This window comes from Anabas testudineus, chromosome 5 (genome assembly GCF_900324465.2).
Source record: "Anabas testudineus chromosome 5, fAnaTes1.2, whole genome shotgun sequence".
NCBI classification, from domain to species: Eukaryota; Metazoa; Chordata; class Actinopteri; order Anabantiformes; family Anabantidae; genus Anabas; species Anabas testudineus.
The window spans coordinates 6,322,693-6,343,031 of NC_046614.1; the positions used below are offsets into that span (position 1 = coordinate 6,322,693).

At 40.1% G+C, this 20,339-nt stretch overlaps 2 protein-coding genes across 15 annotated transcripts in view; one reads left to right on the forward strand and one right to left on the reverse strand.

Moving 5' to 3' along the window:
• LOC113154657 (nuclear receptor coactivator 3-like) overlaps positions 1-2,613 on the reverse strand; it is a 45,092-nt gene extending 42,479 nt beyond the window's left edge. For 3 of the 5 annotated variants that reach the window (XR_003298048.1, XM_026348971.1, XM_026348968.1), the window contains exon 1: positions 2,478-2,613. The gene's annotated coding sequence lies outside the window, so the exon portion shown is untranslated. Of the gene's footprint in view, positions 1-2,246; positions 2,360-2,477 lie in introns of those variants that run through there. The other 2 variants (XM_026348970.1, XM_026348969.1) reach the window with 2 other exon arrangements.
• On the forward strand, positions 1,725-19,712 carry zmynd8 (zinc finger, MYND-type containing 8). Of its 10 annotated transcripts, none has more exons than XM_026348979.1 (21): positions 1,725-1,747; positions 11,433-11,500; positions 11,701-11,846; positions 13,402-13,623; positions 13,737-13,850; positions 14,309-14,374; positions 14,568-14,660; positions 14,747-14,834; positions 15,002-15,057; positions 15,165-15,242; positions 15,359-15,474; positions 15,574-16,070; positions 16,154-16,285; positions 16,402-16,557; positions 16,663-17,196; positions 17,295-17,810; positions 18,074-18,270; positions 18,356-18,436; positions 18,546-18,624; positions 18,739-18,978; positions 19,083-19,712. In XM_026348979.1, the coding sequence occupies exons 2-21, from the start codon at positions 11,476-11,478 to the stop codon at positions 19,256-19,258; spliced, it is 3,612 nt and encodes a 1,203-aa protein (XP_026204764.1). In that variant the 5' UTR covers positions 1,725-1,747; positions 11,433-11,475; the 3' UTR covers positions 19,259-19,712. The 10 variants fall into 10 exon arrangements, with proteins under 10 accessions (XP_026204764.1, XP_026204760.1, XP_026204757.1 ...); XM_026348975.1 differs by lacking the exon at positions 1,725-1,747 and adding an exon at positions 4,538-4,591 and having other exon boundaries at positions 13,480-13,623; XM_026348972.1 differs by lacking the exon at positions 1,725-1,747 and adding an exon at positions 4,539-4,591.
• Positions 19,713-20,339: the final 627 nt, after the last annotated feature.

Genomic DNA, 20,339 nt, shown 5'->3' on the forward strand with positions numbered 1-20,339 from the left:
CTGTTTCTCTTCAGCCACACAGACTGACACAGTGCTAAAAGAATCTCATCTATTCAGACGTTGGTGACGAAAACGCTGCCTGACAAAGACAGATTAGAGACAGATATCAGAAAGTGGCCCTGCCTTATAAAAGTAGAGTTATTTCTTTGTCTTTCACCGTATAATACTAATCAGTTTCTAGAAATAAACAAATCATTTAGTATAAATAAATATTATTTAGCATAATTGTATATTTTACAAAAAAATTACAAACGCCCTAATGACTAAAAACCACAACTTATCTCTACGATGCTTCCACACACAGTACATCCATCCATAACACATTTGTATAGCATTTACAACAGAGTGGCATGACAACAGCACTCAAAAGTGTGCCAAACTTTACTGCGTAGCAACAGATGCCACTGAATAAATTAGAAAACAAAATTTTAGTCAGATTAACTGTCATGCGTGCTCCTCAGTTGTATTTATTGCTGATAGGATACACATAGATTCAATATCAAAAGTAAGCTCTATGAGTATCGGGTAAATACCAATTAAGAGGTTACATTTACGCTTATTTGATGATCAATCAGGTGATCTGATGTGACCACACAATCTGCCACCACACAGAGACTTCTCCCAGTCCCATGAGAAAAAGTGATAAGTTAATGAATTATTGAGAGCACAGAGGCCGGCAGACAAAGAGCGAGAGTCATGCATCCCAGTCACTTCTTCACCCCATCTGCAGTCAAAGAATCCCCCCAAAGATTGATTCATTGTTAACACAGCCTGACACCCTGTGTGAAGGAGAAAGAAAGTGGTAGATAAAGGGACAGAGAATGGAGGACAGGGGGCTCCATTTGCCAAGAATATGAGCAGAGGCAGATCATTGGACAAGTTCCCACAGTGGTCATTCTACCACTTACAAAAATACCACATACGTGGGCTTGAGTAATGGCATTTCATCAGACCCGAAACACTCAACTACACAAAAATTTAACTGCCCACAGTAGTGACATATCGCAGCCCAATTCATGAGTGATCTGCATGCACCCAGGAAACAAGAATATTTATCAGTATAATGACAACTTTGTAGCTAGACCATGCAGCAATGTAACAAAAATAACCACATGGAAATAAGCAGTTAGCTGTAAATGCCTGCAAGTATCGGCATGGATGGCCTTAGGCGAAGAGAGCAACATCACACTTAAACCTCAGCCGTTTCAGTGAAATGACTAACCGATCTCCCTTTTGTTTGCCTACACATGAGCACACGCTCAAAGAATGTCTTTTTTAACACCTTAAAAACTGAGTGCTCAGCATTCACCTTGTGGAGCACAGAGATCATAAACCTGGACTTTACCTGAACCTGGTGGAGTGTGTTAAACCTAGCCTGCACTGAAACACATCCACCTCCCTCTGCCGGTCTGCCAGCCTCTCTTCCTCTCACACACACACACACACTTAAATATGATATACTGGCAGTGAAAACCAACAGTTATCGAAGTGTGATTGGCTATTATACCAACCATTACAATCATGTATCTGTAATCTTAATGCATCCGGGAAAATAAACACATGCTGTGGATTCTCCAGAGCGGCCATGCTCAACTGTTCTGCTCAAGTTTGGTTGTTAGCAATGAGGGACAGTGATGCAGGGGGGTACACATAGTAACATTTATCACGAATGTAACAACCACAGCAGACATCTTCACTGAGAAACAGCTAAGGAGTTGTATAGCATTTCGTGTGACAAATTAAAAAGGTAGGAAAACTATTCGACACATAAAATGCATGCAAGCGTGCACGGCACCATTTTCTTAGTACGTATACAATCCGCTACATTTGTGGTGGAAGCTCGACGACAGAGAAATACGCGTTTTAATTTTAGTGACAACTACTGCGGGGTACCCAACGTTAGCCGTGCACACAGACGACTCCTGCAGCCCCTGCTGTACCGAAACTGAGAAGCAAGTCAGAGCGCCTGCTGAAAAATACACTGTTCAAACCTATTCAACCGTGTTGTGGACAATGAACACAACCTAGTGGCGTTACAAAGTTAACATTGACATTTTAAAAACACAAACGACTTCGCCCATGAGCAGTGTTGAGTATTAACAACTAGGCTATTGCACCTCAACGAAACAGAAAGCCAGTGTCTCGTAAACTTTGTAGCTAGCAGATAATGGAAACATTAAATAACACCATATCCGATCGGAAAGACGTGTTATCAAGTCAGAGTTAACATAAATTATTAGCGTTACCTTATTTGTGGCTTAGGAGCCAGTGGTAGCATAACAAACACTCCGTAACAAACAGACTGTGGCTGCTTCGTTGTATCACGGTAGCTTAAAAACCACAGCCTGCTCGGAAGCCAAGCAACACCAACTGCTTCGGTGACAAATGTGCGCGTTCACACACACACACACACACTCTTAGGTCCCTGCTCAAAACTTGAACATATCCTAAAAAAAAAACAAATGCAGACAACTCACCAGCCTCGACGCTTTCATTGAGTACAGCAGTTTCTTTTTACGCCTTTACAAACTCTCCGCCATCTTCGGCAGGACCGTGTTTGTTTAAATGGGAAACACTCCCAGAGCGGAGGGAGCCAGCTTGTAGCAGAGCGACGGGGGCTTCTGGGTAGTGTAGTTGGTTTCCTTTGCACGCCGCAGCAAACGCTTTGACACGTTCTGCAAATGAACTACACGTACACAAGTACCCATTGCTGATATGAGCAGCAGTCACTGATATAATTAGAGGCGAGATTTAAAAATGTATTTATAGGCTGGCAGCAAAGCAGCTTTATGCAAATCGAACCTGGTCATACCCAGTATCCCTATTATGTTAGTCGGTTAACATAACATTTCCAAAATATTGTTCACCAATTATAAAGAATTGACAATTCCTTATTCATGTAGAATTTATTTAATGATGGCATGTATTGCATAGACTCCCATGTGTGACTATTTTATTCTAATAGTGCATAGTGTAACATGCAGGACGTATTTCCAGTGCTGTTTCTCTGGAACATTATAGATGTCTAGGCAACTTGACAAGATGAAGTATGATGTGTAATATGGCCCGGCCTAATCAGGGATAAATATAATTGCCAAATATTTATTTGAAAATAGATTTATGTATTGTTAAACAGAACACTTTATCCACTAAATCGCAGGTGCAATTACAGTTATGTCAGTAATCAAGTGACTGCACTCACGGGGCATAATGTGAAGTCTGATACCGCACAGGTTCTGTGCCCACTGTAAGTTATATTAGTGTAGGACCACTATGGCCCTAGGAATCACCACAGAGGATGGAGGAAATGGTCTCCATGGTGATCTCTCAGGCACATTAGTTTTGAATTTGTACTGCTAAGGAGGGAATGAGGGCCAAAGATTGGGGCAGAGCAGCTGGGTGGTGTGAGGGGAGTGAAGACGAATCAGTGTTAAATACTAGACAATTAGCTCTTTACCTGCCCCATTTCTGTCTAAATAATATTCTGTCTGTCATCAACACAACAAACTTTGACATGAAACTAACATGAGAAGGTGTGCAGTATGGAAGCATCCTTACAGTTTGTGGTGGTTATAACATATATTCATGATGAGTCATTGCACGATGAAATAAACAAGTAAGTAAAATGACCTGAGCATATGTTGTGCATGTTTTTTTGGTCTGTTTGTATTTCAGTCTGTGTGAGACAGCCTCAATTACATTCCATGCAGACCCAAAGAGGGGCCCTGTGGCCCTCTGTTTGTGTCCCTTCCCCCACAAAACATGGCAGACTACCCCCCTCGCCCCCAGTGAGTGTGAGACATCCCCTCCCCCTTACTCCCTCTACTTTGGAGGGACAGGAGATAACAGTTTGAATAGACAGGAGATAGCCCCATAATCATTAATGTATTCAGATGGGCTTACCTGCACACAGCTAACAACATCCCCATCCCCCAACTTCTCAACTCTATGCAGATGCAATAAAGCTTAAAAAACAAAACCCACCAAGGTTGCACATGTTCATTATCCGCCACACAACACAAGTTGGAATTAAACAAGGTGACAGTAAAAGGGACCATTTTTTATTGAGGTTTATTTTTTTCAATTGTCACATAGATACTTAATCACTGTACACAAGAGGAATACAGTTGCACAGCCTACTGTGAATATATAAATATATACAATTTAGAAGTACAGTAGTAGCCTCTGATCATTTAATCGATTTGCAGGATCATTTGAATAGTTTTTCTATCGTGCAAGTCAATCAGAGCTCAAAGTGTCAGTGCTCCCTTTTCATTGATCATAAATATTATACACATTGTTCTTCTCTCCACATAACTTTGTTCAGGTTAAAGACTTTAACCTATTTTCAGTGAGAAATCAGGCAGATGAAAGAAAGCCTGACTAGGGCGCCATCTTGGGGACTGCAGGGCTCGCTACCAGGCGGGTTAGTCTGAGTCTGAGCTGCTCGGACCACCAGGCGGTACAGTGGAGACAGACATTTGGTAGAAATGATGCAAATAGCTAAGTCTTTTCCAGGGTATTGCCAGATTGATAGTGTTGTATCGTCCATACCATCCAGCAATGGACTATTTCCTTCAAGACCTGACAGGCTAGTTATATGCGACAACCGCTGTGTAGTTCATGATTACGGTTAGCTGTTAATTAACCTGGTAGTTAGCCTATTAGCCTATTAGCCTAGTGCCAGGGCACGTTAATTATGTTAATGCTGTGCGAAATGGATCGGAGTTGTTTCTCAGTAATTTTATGTAGTGTTACTTACCCGACATGTTGTTTGTGTCTGTGTCTTAGCCAATCTCTCAGATGAGGTAATGATAGTTAACTACCTAAACCTAATGAAGGCATCTAGTTTTATTAACGTTAATTAACAACATTGCGAATGCTTAGAGGGACAGACAGATTTGGTATCGTTACAACCCTCTGCCCACTTACATTTTCCTGGGCCAGTTGTCCTTAATAAATCCGTGGCCATATCACAACTATTCAAAATTTAGAACTGATTTACATTTCTGAGATTTAATGTGGCTTTACGTCCATGCACCATCTGTGCTCAGTCCAGTCATGATTCAGTGTGCCAGCATTTCCATTTGGCCTAGAAACTAATCTAACAAAGGTTTGATATTTTGCAAACTCTGTAACAGTAATTTGCAAAGATTTCATGACCAAAGAAGTGTTCCCATTTCACCTGTCACTTGGTTTGTCTAATGCAGGGCCCTTTTTTTTCAAAGCATGGCACTGCTTAAAATCTGACATTTAAGTCATAACATACGTGTATGAATTTACATGAGTATACAAGGTACATACACAGCACGCAGACTGACAGGCCTGACTGCACTTGTGTAACAAACCAACAAACAAAGGAACTTAAGTTGGCAAAAAACAGCAATAGATCTAAAAAAAAAAAAACTACTAACAAACAACTATTCACTGCAAAGCAGGAGAAAACTAAAAATCTAACTTGGAACAAAAAAGAAAGTAGGCTATAAACTTGAAAAGCCTACAAACAAAAAACCACTACAGAGCTGGGAGCCAACAATCACCTATGAACAGTACTAGCAAACGAAAAGCAAAGCAAACACTTAACAAGACTAGGAAGATAAGAAATAAGATCTCTAACTTTAGTAACTGTGAAGAACAAAGCTGGTGGTTGGGGTTAAACAGGAGACACACCAGCAAAGAAACAGCAGACAAACCAGAGCATGAATCCAATGTTTTTATGTATTTAAGTGGCTCGATAGTGTATCGTGGCAGCAAACCATTTGGGTTATTTTTATTTGGTGGTTCTTGCACAATTGTGTAGTGTGTTGTGTGCTGTTTTGAAGTTTTCCCACAAGATGTCGTTGCTGTCTTTCTTCCTGTGAAGGGACAGGCCATGATCAGCGGAACCGTGAAGGCAGGTGCTTTTCACCACTTAAATTTCATAATTTCTAAAGAGCAGATTACATTTATCATCAACTTAGATAATATTATCAACATCCCCAACAATTATCAACTCAAATAATGAGTTCCGGCACACCCCCCTTAAACAAGCTGCTGTGTATCTCAGATCAGTTTAATGACATGATGGTTACCATCAATCTACAACAGAGGAAATTTTGTCTGTCTCAAGTGGCGGGTAACTTAATACTGTCCACTAATTCATCAGTTACTTTTTGTATTAAAAGTGAATACTGAAACTGTCTTCACAGAAACCTTTACTGTAAAGGCTGAAGGATAATTATCTGGTGATATATTAATACAAATTTGTTCTATAGAGTTTAAGAAATTTTAAATCTGACTGCTGACAAACTTTTGAAATGTTTCCTATTTACTTTTAAGCAAGTGTTGCTATTATTCTACAGTGTAATTTGCTTTATTCGTTTTTCATTCAGTTGTGTGTGAGGTGTTATAAACGTTTACAGTTGACTGTGCATGTATTAGAAAGTTGTAATAATACCTTTGGCACTGGTGCACTCCCCAAAACATTCAGTATACACTTCACATTATTTTTTAGTATGACTCTAAATCCCACAAAAAATAAAGATCACTTTACCAAAATGATGCAAGTGGAAATAAAAATTAGATCAGGTAGTTAAAAAGAAAACATTGTAAAAACTGTGCTGACATATGCCTACAAAGCACTTTCTTTTCGAGTGATAAGAAAGTATATTTTCAAAATAAAAGTTTAAGGTTGTCTTAACATGTATTTAATGATGCTAAGATGAGCTCACAAGATATATAGGCAAAATTAAAAATAAGTAAAAAAAGACTCACAGAAGAACTGTGCTTAAAAGGTAATGAAATGTGTAATTTTCACTATCTGTTAACATGTAATTACACTAGTTCAATGGGCAGTGTCAGGCAAAGCATATATATAACTGTATTTAGTCTGCTTTTTTTAGCATCATCATTAAACAGGTCAAAGAAAATTTAATTAGTGCCTGTTTATAATTTTATTTATGTAGCCTGGCAATGTTTGTTTACATTTCCCACAATGCTTAGTTTAACTGAGGTTGGAACTTCCTCATAGATACACGTCAGGCCTGTTCTTTATGCGCACATCTGCAAAAAACCCCTTCCTAGCTACACCAAAAACCTCCTTTATAGCAAGTTAATGAAACAACAATAGCTATATGCAGTCTTCTGGGTAGCTGTGCAGTTTGATGTGGGCCTTGCACGTCTTTCTCTCTGTACTGTGTTTCAGCTTGCCTGTGCTAAACAAAAGACAAGCAGACAGGAAATGCAGCAGCCAATCACCAGCTGCCTTACATTTTGTCAGCAAACATGGCCAGTCTGAGTGTGCCTTATATGAGAGCAGTGAGTTGGACAGCTTGGAGAGCCGTGGCTATGCTCTGAGCAGGGTGAGGGCTGACAGGGCAGTCCTCCATGTTTTAATAAGCATTGACATATCACAAAGAGTTTTTAGCCATGCATCCACAGAGGTAAGCCTTATTTTCATTCTTTCACACGTGCTACTGGGTTGATAAGGCACCAGCCACTGTGTATGATCTGTGCCTGAGTAATAATACAGGTTTGTCTGACAGACTGGGGGAGGGGGAATAGTATTGTCAGGCCACAGCATAGGAGTGGAGCTTGGAAAAAGAGCATAGCATGGTACAGTAGAACAGACTTCCTTTGCTAGCTGGGTGGCAGTCTGGACACATACGGTAGGGGGCCACAGGTCAAGTAAAAGGTCCTTGTATATTCATAGAATACTAGCTGAGACACATGCTTTCTTTTGGCAAGATCAAAGAGAGTTGAGTTTTTGTGGCTTCGCCTGGCCTATGCTGTCAAGATGGCAGACCTGGTGAGGGGTACAGGCAGGATGGGAAAGACAGGGAGCAGTGTGGAGGGAAGTCCCCAGAGGAATTAGCAGATGGTAAACTGACAGCACAGCAAGTTTAATTTAGGCCTGAAACTGGCATGAGAATAGGTCAGCGGGGTACTGTAGTTAATTGTTTGCCAGACTAACATGGCAATGAAGGAGAGACTGTAAACTGTCTGTTTTCCTAATTTTTCTACACTTCACCAAAAACACATTTCTCCTCACCACAATAACCTTTTTATTTGGTGAATAAAAACATGCTTTTTACAGACCTAATCCTATAAGCTGCTCGCCAGTTTTCTAAAACACTAATTATCTACAGACCAAATAGCAGCTTATTTATCACAGGGCTGCAGGATTGCCTCAGCCTAATGTTGTGCACTGCCTTCCAGTGTGGTTCTTTGCTGCCGAGTGTCAGCCATTTTAGAGAGCTTCCTTTTTCTGTCCCTGGGTATTTGTATGTAAGAGAGGAGGAATATAGAAGGGAAGGACTTCCTCTGAAAAGGCTCTGCATATAAATTTTAACTCATCCATAAGGCATGAAAACCTGTTTGAAGTCAACAAGGTTTGATTGAATTCTGTTTGTATATAATGATCCTGGTGTTTGTTTTCTCCGTGCATGACTCAGATGAAAATAATTTAACGATTGTATCTATTTCTGGCAGTTTATCAGTCATGTTACTTAATTCTTAAACATATATTTTAGTGGGAATATTAGACATGTGCATTGTCGTGAATAGTGAATGTCTAACAAAGGTTTTTGTTTTAAATGTAACCAGGGGAACTATGGCCTGGATATAATGGCACACACAGGGTTTAGCAGCAGTTTGTAGCAACTGAAACATCCGATCCCCCTTGTTGGTCCTTATAATATCCAGCAACTGACCTTGCTGGATCTGTCTAGACAGTGTAGTTGACCTTGACATTTTGGCCTAGATGTGTTTCTGTTTCGAAAGGAGGGTTTTTACTTGTGTTAATTGTATTCATGCTTGAAGTTCTTACAGCAGATTCTATGGGTGCTGTGTGTACGTGCAGTGTGTGTGGTGCGCACAGCGGTCAGAAAGAGAGAGAGAGAGAGAGAGAGAGAGTCTTCAAAATGGACGCCATACACATACACTGGGAGCACAGAGAAGGAGGGAATCTGATCCTCTCTCTCTCTCATCTGTAGAGCTGCATCCTACTTGTCTGTCAAAAGACACAAGGCCAATGTATGTCTGTATAGGGTTTTAAGCAAGTGAGGGACTTGGTTTTTAGGAGGTTTTTAGAAACACTGAGGAGCAGTCCTCTCTGCATTGCAGCACTGTGGATGAGGAGAGCGGGGAGAAGAGAGCCTGTGTGGCACACTGAGGCTGAGCACCCAATCAGGCACCTCCATGTGGTGCTCGAGCCAATCGGCAGCCTGCCGCTGAGGTTAAAGATTGACAATTGCAGGAGAGAGCAGCAGGGAGAGAAGGCCTTCTGGGAAACCTGGACCCATCTTTTCCCTCATCCCCCATCGTTCTCAATAATTGAAAAAGATTAAAGAATAGGCAGAGGAATCTATATGTGAGTAAAGAAAAAGGTATGCTGTTGATTTCCTCCATTAAAGCATGGATGTTATGGCAGTGGTGGGTGTGGAAAGGGATGTTTCAGGCTGTATTGTATGTAGTCTGTGGTCTTTAAAAAATATTTTTGTCAGGATAAGCTGTATTGATTTTCTGCCTTGATCCTGTTTCTGTCCCTGTGTTTGACTTTGTTTCTTATTTGTATTTTCTGGCCTGTCAGGACATTGACATGGCTGAGGTAGATTGTGTGAGGCTGTACAGACAGGCTAGATGAGGAGGCCAGCAAAGCAATTTCACTGCACTCCTGTATGCGTTTGCAGATCAGCGGTGTTTCTGTTTGTCATTTCATCCTTGTTTAGTGATGGAGGAGGAGTGGTGTGGGGGTGGGTCAACAACATAATAGAAATGGATGCAGTATGTTTTCATTGCATATTTCTCCACATTGCACGTTCACATGATGCTTTCCTCAGGTGTTGAAATAGAAAGTTGAAGCCATCCGAGCTGTGATGCCAGTGCATCTACTGGGTTGTCAGAGAAAATGGCAACAATAATAGGATCGACAATAGAGCCACACAAAACAACGTGAATCATGTTGAACTAATGCTTAAAAAAACCTGTTGGACAGATTTTGAATAAAGGATGGATCCCAGAACATTGTGGCTTGCCTTACAAGGAAATGTTTCTCAACATAACTGGGAATATGATTGTGCAATCCATTATGATATGCTGTCTGTTATTAGGCCAAACAGCAGGGTACTCCGGTTACAGGCTTTTCACTTGTTGGATGTCATAAGGTTCAGATACTGCAGATTGCACTGTTTTGTGTTGTCATATTTACTATTTATAGACCTGTGGCTGATGCCTGCTATTTATCATTTCATAATTTTAGATTGGCACTACACATTGAGCTGCTGGTGCTTCAGTAATTGACAATTTCTGTCTTAAATTGAACTTATTGCAGATGTTGGGCTGTTAGCAAATGGTTAATATAATATAATATTATATACTATACAATATATTATATTATAATGCTATCTAGTCAACATTTTCAGTTTTTACATTTCTTGCAAAATACAATTTGCACAGAAGTTAGGTTTGTTAAGACATATACACAATACCTGTGCCATAAACTCTCTAATAAGGGAAGTTTCATTTTAGGTATTTTCAGGCTGTTTGATTAAATAGATAATTAATACCAGAAGGGAAATTTTGGTGTTGCAGTAGCCATTACACAGAGAAACATACATACACACGCAGAAAATAATAGGAATAACAGAGGACAAAATAAATATCTAAACACACCAGAACTAGACAGAAAAAAATGGCAACTTAAGTTGCACAAAGTTAAATCTACGAAACAAACCAGACAACTTTCTGGGGCAGGCAGAATTCTGTGCAGTTGTATGCTGAGATGATTGTGCAGTACCAAGGAATGTGGAAATGCATATAATACAATATAATTAATATGTAAAATGCTAGTATGGATAGGTTGGAGCAGATTCCCCACTGTGAATACAGTCATTGTACAGATTGATGGCTGTTGGCAGAAATGACCCCCACTACCTTTACTTATCACAGCGGAGCTGGAGAAGTCTCTGATCAAAGCTGCTCCGCTGTTTGACCAGCAGGCTGTGACGAGCATGTGAACAGCCATCCTGATCAGTTTGTTTAGTTTGTTGTTGTTCCTGGATCTGATGCTGCTGCCCCAGCAGACAGCAGCAAGGAGAATGTGCAGTGCCTGACGTATTTTCATGTTGTGTAGACCTACAGTAAATGATTTCCAATAGAGTTTTGTCACAACACACGGTGCTATTGGAATTAGAAATACCAGAAAATGTTATGATGATTTTATACATTTTTACAATGGATTTACAGTGCTTTCAGCTGAACACCCCTAATCTACCTAACTTGCTTGAGATCTTCAAGAAAGTCAAGCAAGTCCAGATGCTACTGAGTAGCATCTTTGGGATAACCATATGCGAATCTACACAGCTAATTATAAAACCATACACTATAGATATGCTTCATTTTCAGCTATGGCTTTCATTTGACTGGTCAGTCGTTGACACTGCTGTTTTCTGCAGTGTTTCAGAGCAAGACGGAAAAACTGAGACTGCGACAGAAGCAATGGAAATTTCAACACGTTCCAAAGGTAAGAAAATACAATACCATAAATCTTTATATGTGTGCTTAGAACATTTAAAAATGGGCTTGTTTTGGTTGTTGGTTAGTTTATAGTTTGTCTCTATGTTTACTGGCATTGCCGCATTAGATGAATGCTGGATTTCAGGTATTTTTCCTGTTTTAGGGAGGCCTTGGCTTGTATAACCCTGCCTTTTTTTGTGGCTTCAGACACTGGGTCAACGGAGCGGATGGTCCAAAAACGAAGGATACCGAGTCCATCTCACTCATCTAATGGTCACTCCTCTGCTGAAACCTCCCCCTGCCCAGTAAAAAAGAAGAAGAAACCAGGAGCTGTTAGCAGCAGCAAAGACCAGGTAAAAATCAAGGTGATGATCCATATGTAAATCAAAACGGTCAGTGCACCCACACTGTCACAAAACACAGTTTAAACTCTGGAATCATATGATATTCAGACTTTTATTTGTCATTGAACTTTAAAACAATCTTTTGTGGTAAAACCTAAGTTTTTGTGTCTGTGGCTGAAAATCGTATTCAGTAAAACATCCACAGCTCGGTATTTTGTCTTCTTTCATAACTTCATAGTAATCAGTTGGTATTTAATATAAGAGTTATTTACTCTTTTTTAAAAGGTCTTTTATACTGGATGTGTTTTCTGAGCTAAGTTGTCGGATAAATATTTAACTTACCCTGATCTACAGTGAACATTGTCTTGTACAATAAGAAATATAAAATTCTGTTAAATCAATAACTTGTGTGTTGATGCTGAGCTTATTTACAGCATTTGCAAAAAAGTATAAGTAAATATATTTTGCTATTTAGTCGAAATACTTGGTTGTGATACATATTTCAATATTTTAAGGCTTCTACTTTTTCAGGATAGGTTCACTGAGCATAACTGTTATTGTCCAGATCCATGTCCATTACACACAGTTACACATATCCCTCACTTGACGCTGCCCAGTACAACCATTTGTCACTGACCAACTCCACTGGGGCAGATATAGTGAAGTTTATTAAATGAAAGAATAAAATGAATTAGATATGCTGAAAAAAGTGAGAGGTTGTTTATCTAGATTTGACTATTTTTTAAATTACTGTCCCTATCTTGGACTTGCTTAACTGGAAACAGCAGTGCTAAACATTTACTAGTGATGCTGAGATTTTTTTGTCATTTAAGCCGTAAACTGTTGTGTTTATGATAATTATTGATTTTGAGAAATTGTGGCTGTGTTTTCATGTACCTAAAAATCTTGTTCTCACCAATTTATTATACCTTGTAGATTTCCAAATATTGGCTGCACTTCTAATGAAAAGATGAAAGATGAAAAGCTTTTTAGTTAATTTGTTTTAAAATTCAAAAACCAAATGATGACATTTGCCTTATCTTTTAGCTTGTGTTTTTTATGTGCATGTTTTGCTGGCTTTGTGCTTTTCACAAATGCACATTAGGTGAATGATTGCAAAGACTGATATAGATATATTATACACAGTGACACATTAGGTTGGCAATTGTTAGCAGCTACTGTAATAATTTGAGCTTTTGTCAGTGTTACTCTCCACATTGTTGATGGTTGATGTGTCCCAATACAGACTAAAATCAGATATCAAGAAGTCACACTAATTGAAGTAAAGATCCAGAGTCACTGTCTTTTGATGTTACTTGAATGACAATGAATTATGAAAAAATGTGATGTTCACTTTTTAATTTCAGTGGTTAAGGCATATGAAACAGCGCTCCGTGTGTAACCCTTGTACGTATTGTATGAGGGCTAGCTCAGCAGTGCTTTAGTGCTTTGGACTTCTGTGAATTGTACCTTTTGTTTATGCTGTGCATGTCTGCTTGGCTTTTCTAATCTTTGGCCTGATTTTGACCTTCCCCAACTTTGTGTTTTTTTGCCTGCATTCCAGTCAGAACTAAGACATGGTCCCTTTTACTATGTGAAGCAGCCAGCACTCACCACAGACCCTGTTGATGTTGTACCGCAGGACGGCAGGAATGATTTCTACTGCTGGCTGTGCCACCGAGAGGGCCAGGTGCTCTGCTGTGAGCTCTGCCCTAGGGTGTACCACGCCAAGTGCCTCAAACTGCCAGCCGAGCCCGAGGGCGACTGGTTCTGTCCAGAGTGTGAGGTACTGACCCAGGAATGTGTATAGTGTATGGGTGAAATAAACATGCTGAGCTGTGACACATTATGTGCAATAAAGGGACATGTTTCAACTTTTTTCCTTTTGATTTCCTTTAGAAAATAACAGTTGCCGAGTGCATAGAGACTCAGAGCAAAGCCATGATGATGCTAACTATAGACCAGCTGTCTTACCTACTAAAGTTTGCCCTTCAGAAGATGAAACAACCAGGTGTAAGTATTCCGGGCCCCCTGTCTAGATAGTAACTCCAGTTCTTCCAAATTAAGAATGTAGTACCAGGGCAGGTAGCTTTATTAGAGATTATTACTCTGTTTATCCTGATTTTTATATGCGCTTTTTTAAATCTACATTTACGAGATTTTTCGTGTGGATACCGCCATGCATTCTTTTTTAACTTGTCTGGATTTTAAGATTTCCTCTGCAACCAAAAGACACGCTTTTTTTCTGGGCATTGTACTCTCATCAGTTAAGAGGTGTACTCTGAATTACTATCTGCCCACCTTTCTATCCAGCATGGTATATTATTGACTTGCATGTGCAAATAATCTTGATTAACAGAACTAACAGTCACAGTCATTGTACTATAACGGGCCTGTCATGGCTGGAAACCATGAAGGTACCCATGCTAGCTGGTGGTGAGGATACAGCTGCCCCTCTCACTCTCTTTCAGGATCATCCCCGCTTGTCATCTCGCTCCCCCCATGCAGCTTCCACGCAGAGAAAGACTTTTAATTGGGTAATCAATTACACCACTAACAAGACCCCGTCATGATTTCTTCCTCCACTGGTTTTCCTCCATTTGTTTGAAGCAGCTTTTAGAGTTTTTAGTAGTAGTATGTTGGTGTGCACTAGAGCGGAAGGTTGTACTGGTAATTTGACCTGAGAGTTTGTTTAACTTTACTCTCTTTTCTGTCTTCTGCATTTCATAGACTGAACCCTTCCAGAAACCAGTTTCTCTTGAACAGCATCCAGATTATGCTGAGTACATTTTTCATCCTATGGATCTTTGCACACTTGAAAAGGTAAAACCATCTGTCTCACATTTATTATACTAAATTTAAAATGAGTTGACCATAGTTTGATATTCTTTATCTTTTCTGCACCATAGAATATCAAAAAGAAAATGTATGGCTGCACAGAGGCCTTCCTGGCAGATGCTAAATGGATTTTGCACAACTGTATTATATACAATGGAGGTGTGTTGCATATGTGGATACCAAATAAAACAATAATATTTTAAGGATAGATGATAATAATGGAATATTATTTTATTTATTAATACTTTCTTTTTATTAATTGTGTTTATAATCATGTTAAATCAATATATTCAAAATAATTAAATACATTTATGTCTCTGTTTCAGGCAATCACAAACTCACAGCTACAGCTAAAGTGATAGTAAAAATCTCTGAACATGAGGCGAGTGTGTGGTTTGTGTCAGAACAGATTTTTTTCAAACTACATTTTTATTTGATAAATGTGAGACAGTAGACATGATTTAACATATTTTTGTTCTTTTTTGGCAGATGAATGAGATTGAGGTTTGTCCTGAGTGTTATCTATCAGCTTGCCAAAAGAGAGACAACTGGTTTTGTGAGCCTTGTGTAAGAGAATAGAGTAACATAAAGTTTTTGTTTACTACTTCATTGGCTTGTTTCTGATTCCAACATAGATCCCTGGAATACAGCTACTTAATTCTCCTTTTACTGTATGTCTGCAGAGTAACCCACACCCCCTTGTGTGGGCCAAATTGAAAGGATTTCCATTCTGGCCTGCTAAAGCTCTGCGGGACAAAGATGGACAGGTAGACGCTCGCTTCTTTGGTCAACACGACAGGTAACAGCCCTTTGTGCTTTATTTACGTGGACTTGGAGGCACATTTCATGTTGTTGTTTGTTGTAACACAGAAGAATGATGTAAGGCATTATTTTTCAGGGCATGGGTTCCTTTAAACAATTGCTACCTCATGTCCAAAGAGATTCCATTCTCTGTAAAGAAGACCAAAAGCATCTTCAACAGTGCCATGCAAGAGATGGAGGTCTATGTGGAGAACATGAGGAAGAAGTTTGGTGTGTTTAACTACGCTCCCTTCAGGACACCTTACACTCCTGACAACAACTTCCAGATGCTGTCGGATCCCTCCAACCCCTCATCCACTCCTGTTAAACCTGAGAAACAGGAGAAGATCAAGCTGAGCTTTGATATGACTGCATCTCCAAAGATCTCTTTGGCCAGGACCATGTTGTCTGGTACTGGAATTGGAGGGAGTACAGCTGGCCGGCAGCTCCCTCTCAGTGACATGCCTCGTTCCCCCATGAGCACCAACTCTTCTGCTCATACTGGTTCAGATGGGGAGCAGGAGACACCGGACAAGTTGCAGACAAAACCCCCAAACAGCCACTATACAGGAGAAGATGCCATGGACTGTACAGGTATTTTAGTATTGCTAAAATATGTTAGCATAGCATCAAGTGTCTAATGTGTGTAGACTTTAACAGTAAATATCTCTAAATAGCATCACCTACCCATCCTCGACCGGGAGGAGGCTGTTCATTGGACAGCCCTAAACCATTCCACTCTCAAGCACCTGGCATCCCCAAGCAGGAGAAGACACCGCAGACAGGAAGCATTCTCAACCTTAATCTAGGTTTGTATTTTATGCCAGCTATATAATCTGTATGAAAGTATTAACTAATATCCATTGTCAGTGAGCAAATGAGCACATAGTTCTGTTTGGAATGATTTTATGTTGAATTTTTCCAGATCGGAGTAAAGCAGAAATGGACCTAAAAGAGCTTAGTGAAACAGTTCAGCAGAAGCAAGGAGCCACACCAGTCCTCACCTCACCAAAAAGACAGATCAAAAGCCGTTTCCAGCTGAACCTGGACAAAACTATTGAGAGTTGCAAGGCACAGCTAGGTCAGTACACAGGAAATGGGGGGAAAAAATAGCTATCCCGTGCAGGAGAGTACTTCATGTAGGGTAAATTCTCCCTATTTATTTGCTTTTTTATTTGCTTTTTAGGTATTGATGAGATCTCTGTGGATGTGTATAAAGGTGTTGGACACAGTGACTCAGAAGACTCTGATAAATCTGACTCGAGTGACAGTGAATATGCCAGTGACGAAGAGCAGAAGACTAAGGATGGCCAGGATGAATCACCCATTAATGAACCCCAAAAAGACCTTACCAAATGTCAAGTCAACGACCAAGCTTCCACAAGCCAAGATAAGGAGAGTAAAGCTGATAAACTTGTGGCATCAGAGTCTGCAGCAGATGACGTCACTGCGACAGCATCAGATGCTCCAACTAAAGACAAAATAAACATTGATTCAGAAATAGAAAGCTCAGAGAAGACCAAAGCACCCCCAGCATCACCTGGTCCCAGAGAGAAGGCCCAGATAAAAGAAGAGGCAAAGCAGCCTCTGCCAGTAGAGGACTCTGACTCAGAAAGGGAGCTGGTTATCGACCTTGGAGATGAACAGGGAGGCAAAGACAGGAAGAGGATCAGGAAAGACAACACTACTGTCAAGGAGTCATCAGCTAGTAAACCTGAAGGTGAGAGTTTTTCTCTCTTGATCTGCTTTTTCGAAATGAACCTACAAGAAATAAACATACACTTAATGTGTCCATAATTTTGATAATTTTTCTTGCAGGTAAAGCCATGACCCTATCGACTCTCCCATCTCAAAGCAGTACAGCTCCCTCCACGCCCTCTAGTTTTTCAACACAGGCCCCTATGGCAATTCCTGTCACCATGGTCTCCTTCACTACTCCCTCTCCTGCAACTTTAAGCCTTGCAACTGTCTCCAGTGTTACAGCAACACCTCAATCTTCCTCCTCCTCAGCCTCCACCACACCAACTTTGAAGAAACAGCGCCCTCTGCTGCCTAGAGAGACAGTGCCAGTGGTGCAGAGAGCTGTGGTGTGGAATCCCACTGCCAAGTTTCAGACTTCCTCGCAGAAGTGGCACATGCAGAAGGTGCAGCGTCAGCAACAGAATCAGCAACCTGTGGCAAGTGCACAAATACAGGCATCATCACCGAGGCAAGGCCAGACTCAAGTGCTGACGCAGACTCAGGCCACTGGGAACGGTTCAGTGGCAGTTTCCTCATCTTCAGCACAACAGTCTTCGCAAAGTACACGCTATCAGACCAGACAGGCTGTCAAAGGTGGATAACATGGTTTTAGTCCCAGAATGAATTTAAGAATGACTTTACATTGTATGTGGGCCAGTACATATAACATTTCCTCCAGGAAATATTGAGAAGTAAATGTGGGTGGTGTACAGATGTTTGACATCCATGGTGTATATAGTATATATGCTAAATAACACATAAGTTGGAGTATTATCAGCTTGTAGTCCTCTGTACATGTGAAATGTTTCACCGGTGGGTCCATAAGGATGTTTGAGTGACAGTTTTTTTTTCTCTAGCTGTTCAACAAAAAGACACTCCACTCAGTACATCTACATCGGCTGTCACCCTGGTATCCAGTACTCCAGCTTCTGTTGCAATAATGGCACCATCAAGTCTAGGCATAGTTGCTTCATCTTCACCAGTGGCAACAGATGTGTATATCCCCACTGCCTCAGCAGATGTGGCTGCAGACATTGCCAAGTACACTAACAAAGTTAGTATTTTTTCTTTTTGCCCTCTACAGTGCTATTTTCACTGTCTTGTTGATTTACATAAAATTATGGCCTTCTGGTTTTCAGATAATGGATGTTATCAAAGGTACAATGACTGAAATTTACAATGACCTTTCAAAAAGCACTTCAGGAAATACAATAGCAGAGGTAAGACTTTACTATCTACCTTTTAGAGATTGAATACTATTCAGATGATAACTGTGACATTGCAAGTGACCCATACTAACCCTAACATGCCTATGTGTTTACCCTACAGATAAGGCGTCTTAGAATTGAAATAGAAAAATTACAATGGTTGCATCAACAAGAGTTGTCAGAAATGAAGCACAATCTTGGTGAGAACTTGGGGACTCTGAAAATAATATCATTCTTTGCATGTACACTGTTTTTCCCAAAACTGTGTAAAGACCTCAATTTTCGTTTGATCACATTTATGTACATGAATTTAGAGTTGACAATGGCAGAGATGAGGCAAAGTCTGGAGCAGGAGAGAGAGAGGCTGGTTACAGAGGTGAAGAAACAGATGGAGCTGGAGAAACAACAAGCAGTAGATGAGACAAAGAAGAAACAGTGGTGTGCAAACTGCAGGAAAGAGGCCATCTTCTACTGTTGTTGGAACACCAGCTACTGTGATTACCCCTGTCAACAAGCCCACTGGCCAGAACACATGAAGTCTTGCACTCAGTCAGGTAACAGGACATGCTACCATCAATATGCTGTTGATGATACTCACACAATGCTATCTGGAAGTCTCCTGTTGCCTCTGTAATTTTAACTTTTGTTCTATTTGTAGCCACAGCCCCTCAGCAAGAACCTGAGGCTGAGTCAACAGCAGACCTCTCAAACAAAGGTTTAGGGCAGACTAGTAGTGGCCCAAACTCTCTCCGAGACATGCCAGCCTCAGCGCCATCAGACAAAGACTGTGATATAGAGAAGAGCACAGACAACGTTGCTGTCACGTTGTCATAACGGAGCTCACCATACTTGAAAATGTAAATGTATAGATTGTTTTTGTTTATTACAAACATATGTATATGTAAATTGTTGTGTTCGAGCTACTGTTAAGGGGGCAATCCAAATTTTTTATTTATATATTTTGGTTTGGGCTTAGGGCTCACATGCTGGTCTTTGAAACATGTTAAATGTAGAAAGAAGACTGACAGAAAAAATAGTAACCATTAGAGGGGGGCGGTTTTGAAACGTATACTGCATATTCATGCACTTTTTTGCATTCTCTAGAGAGCTGTCAGTATAAAAGTCTTCAGAGCATGCTTGAGTGTCACTAAACATACACATAGAGTAAAGGACCACAGCTAAGCAGTTTACGAATGCAAACATGTAAACCCTGTTAATGGACCACCTCAGTTTTAGATTATAGGACTGTTGACAGAAATGTCTGTAAATTACATATTTTGTATTCGTTGTTAATTTATTTGTTATTCAAATGTTGCCTGTTGTATACCGCGTAGATAATAACAAATACACGCATTTTAAAACGACCTGTTTCTATGATCTAATGGGTTACGAGGCATTTAGTTAGCATAGGTTCAACTGTAGGTTAAGGAGGAATAACGCACTCTTAACATGTTACAAACTACCGTGTATCATGTTGAAGAGGAATTGGCCTGTATGATGGATTGATTGATTTTGTATGTAAACACATTTAGATTAAACTTACATAGTCTCTACATAAGTTTTTCAGCTAGCTTTTGTCAGATTTAAAATTTCCACTTCTGCATACTGCATTTATAGCTATATCAAACACCTAGAGAACAGTCACAGATAAACATCAAAAACTTTAATTCTAACTTTGGTAAATTTCTTCTTACACATATCTGATCTGAGCCACAGTATAATAAAATGGTAAAGCGTGAGCCAGAAGTAAAAAGATTTGAAAATTTAGCTCGACGTGGATTGGAATATAGTAAAACGTCACTAACTTTCTATGTATTTAAATATTTAGACTTTCTTTTTTGCGGTAACTACGTTGCCAGAATGCGGTTAACTGTGAACCAGCGCGACAAACCCCGACATTGTCGCCTGTGCCGGC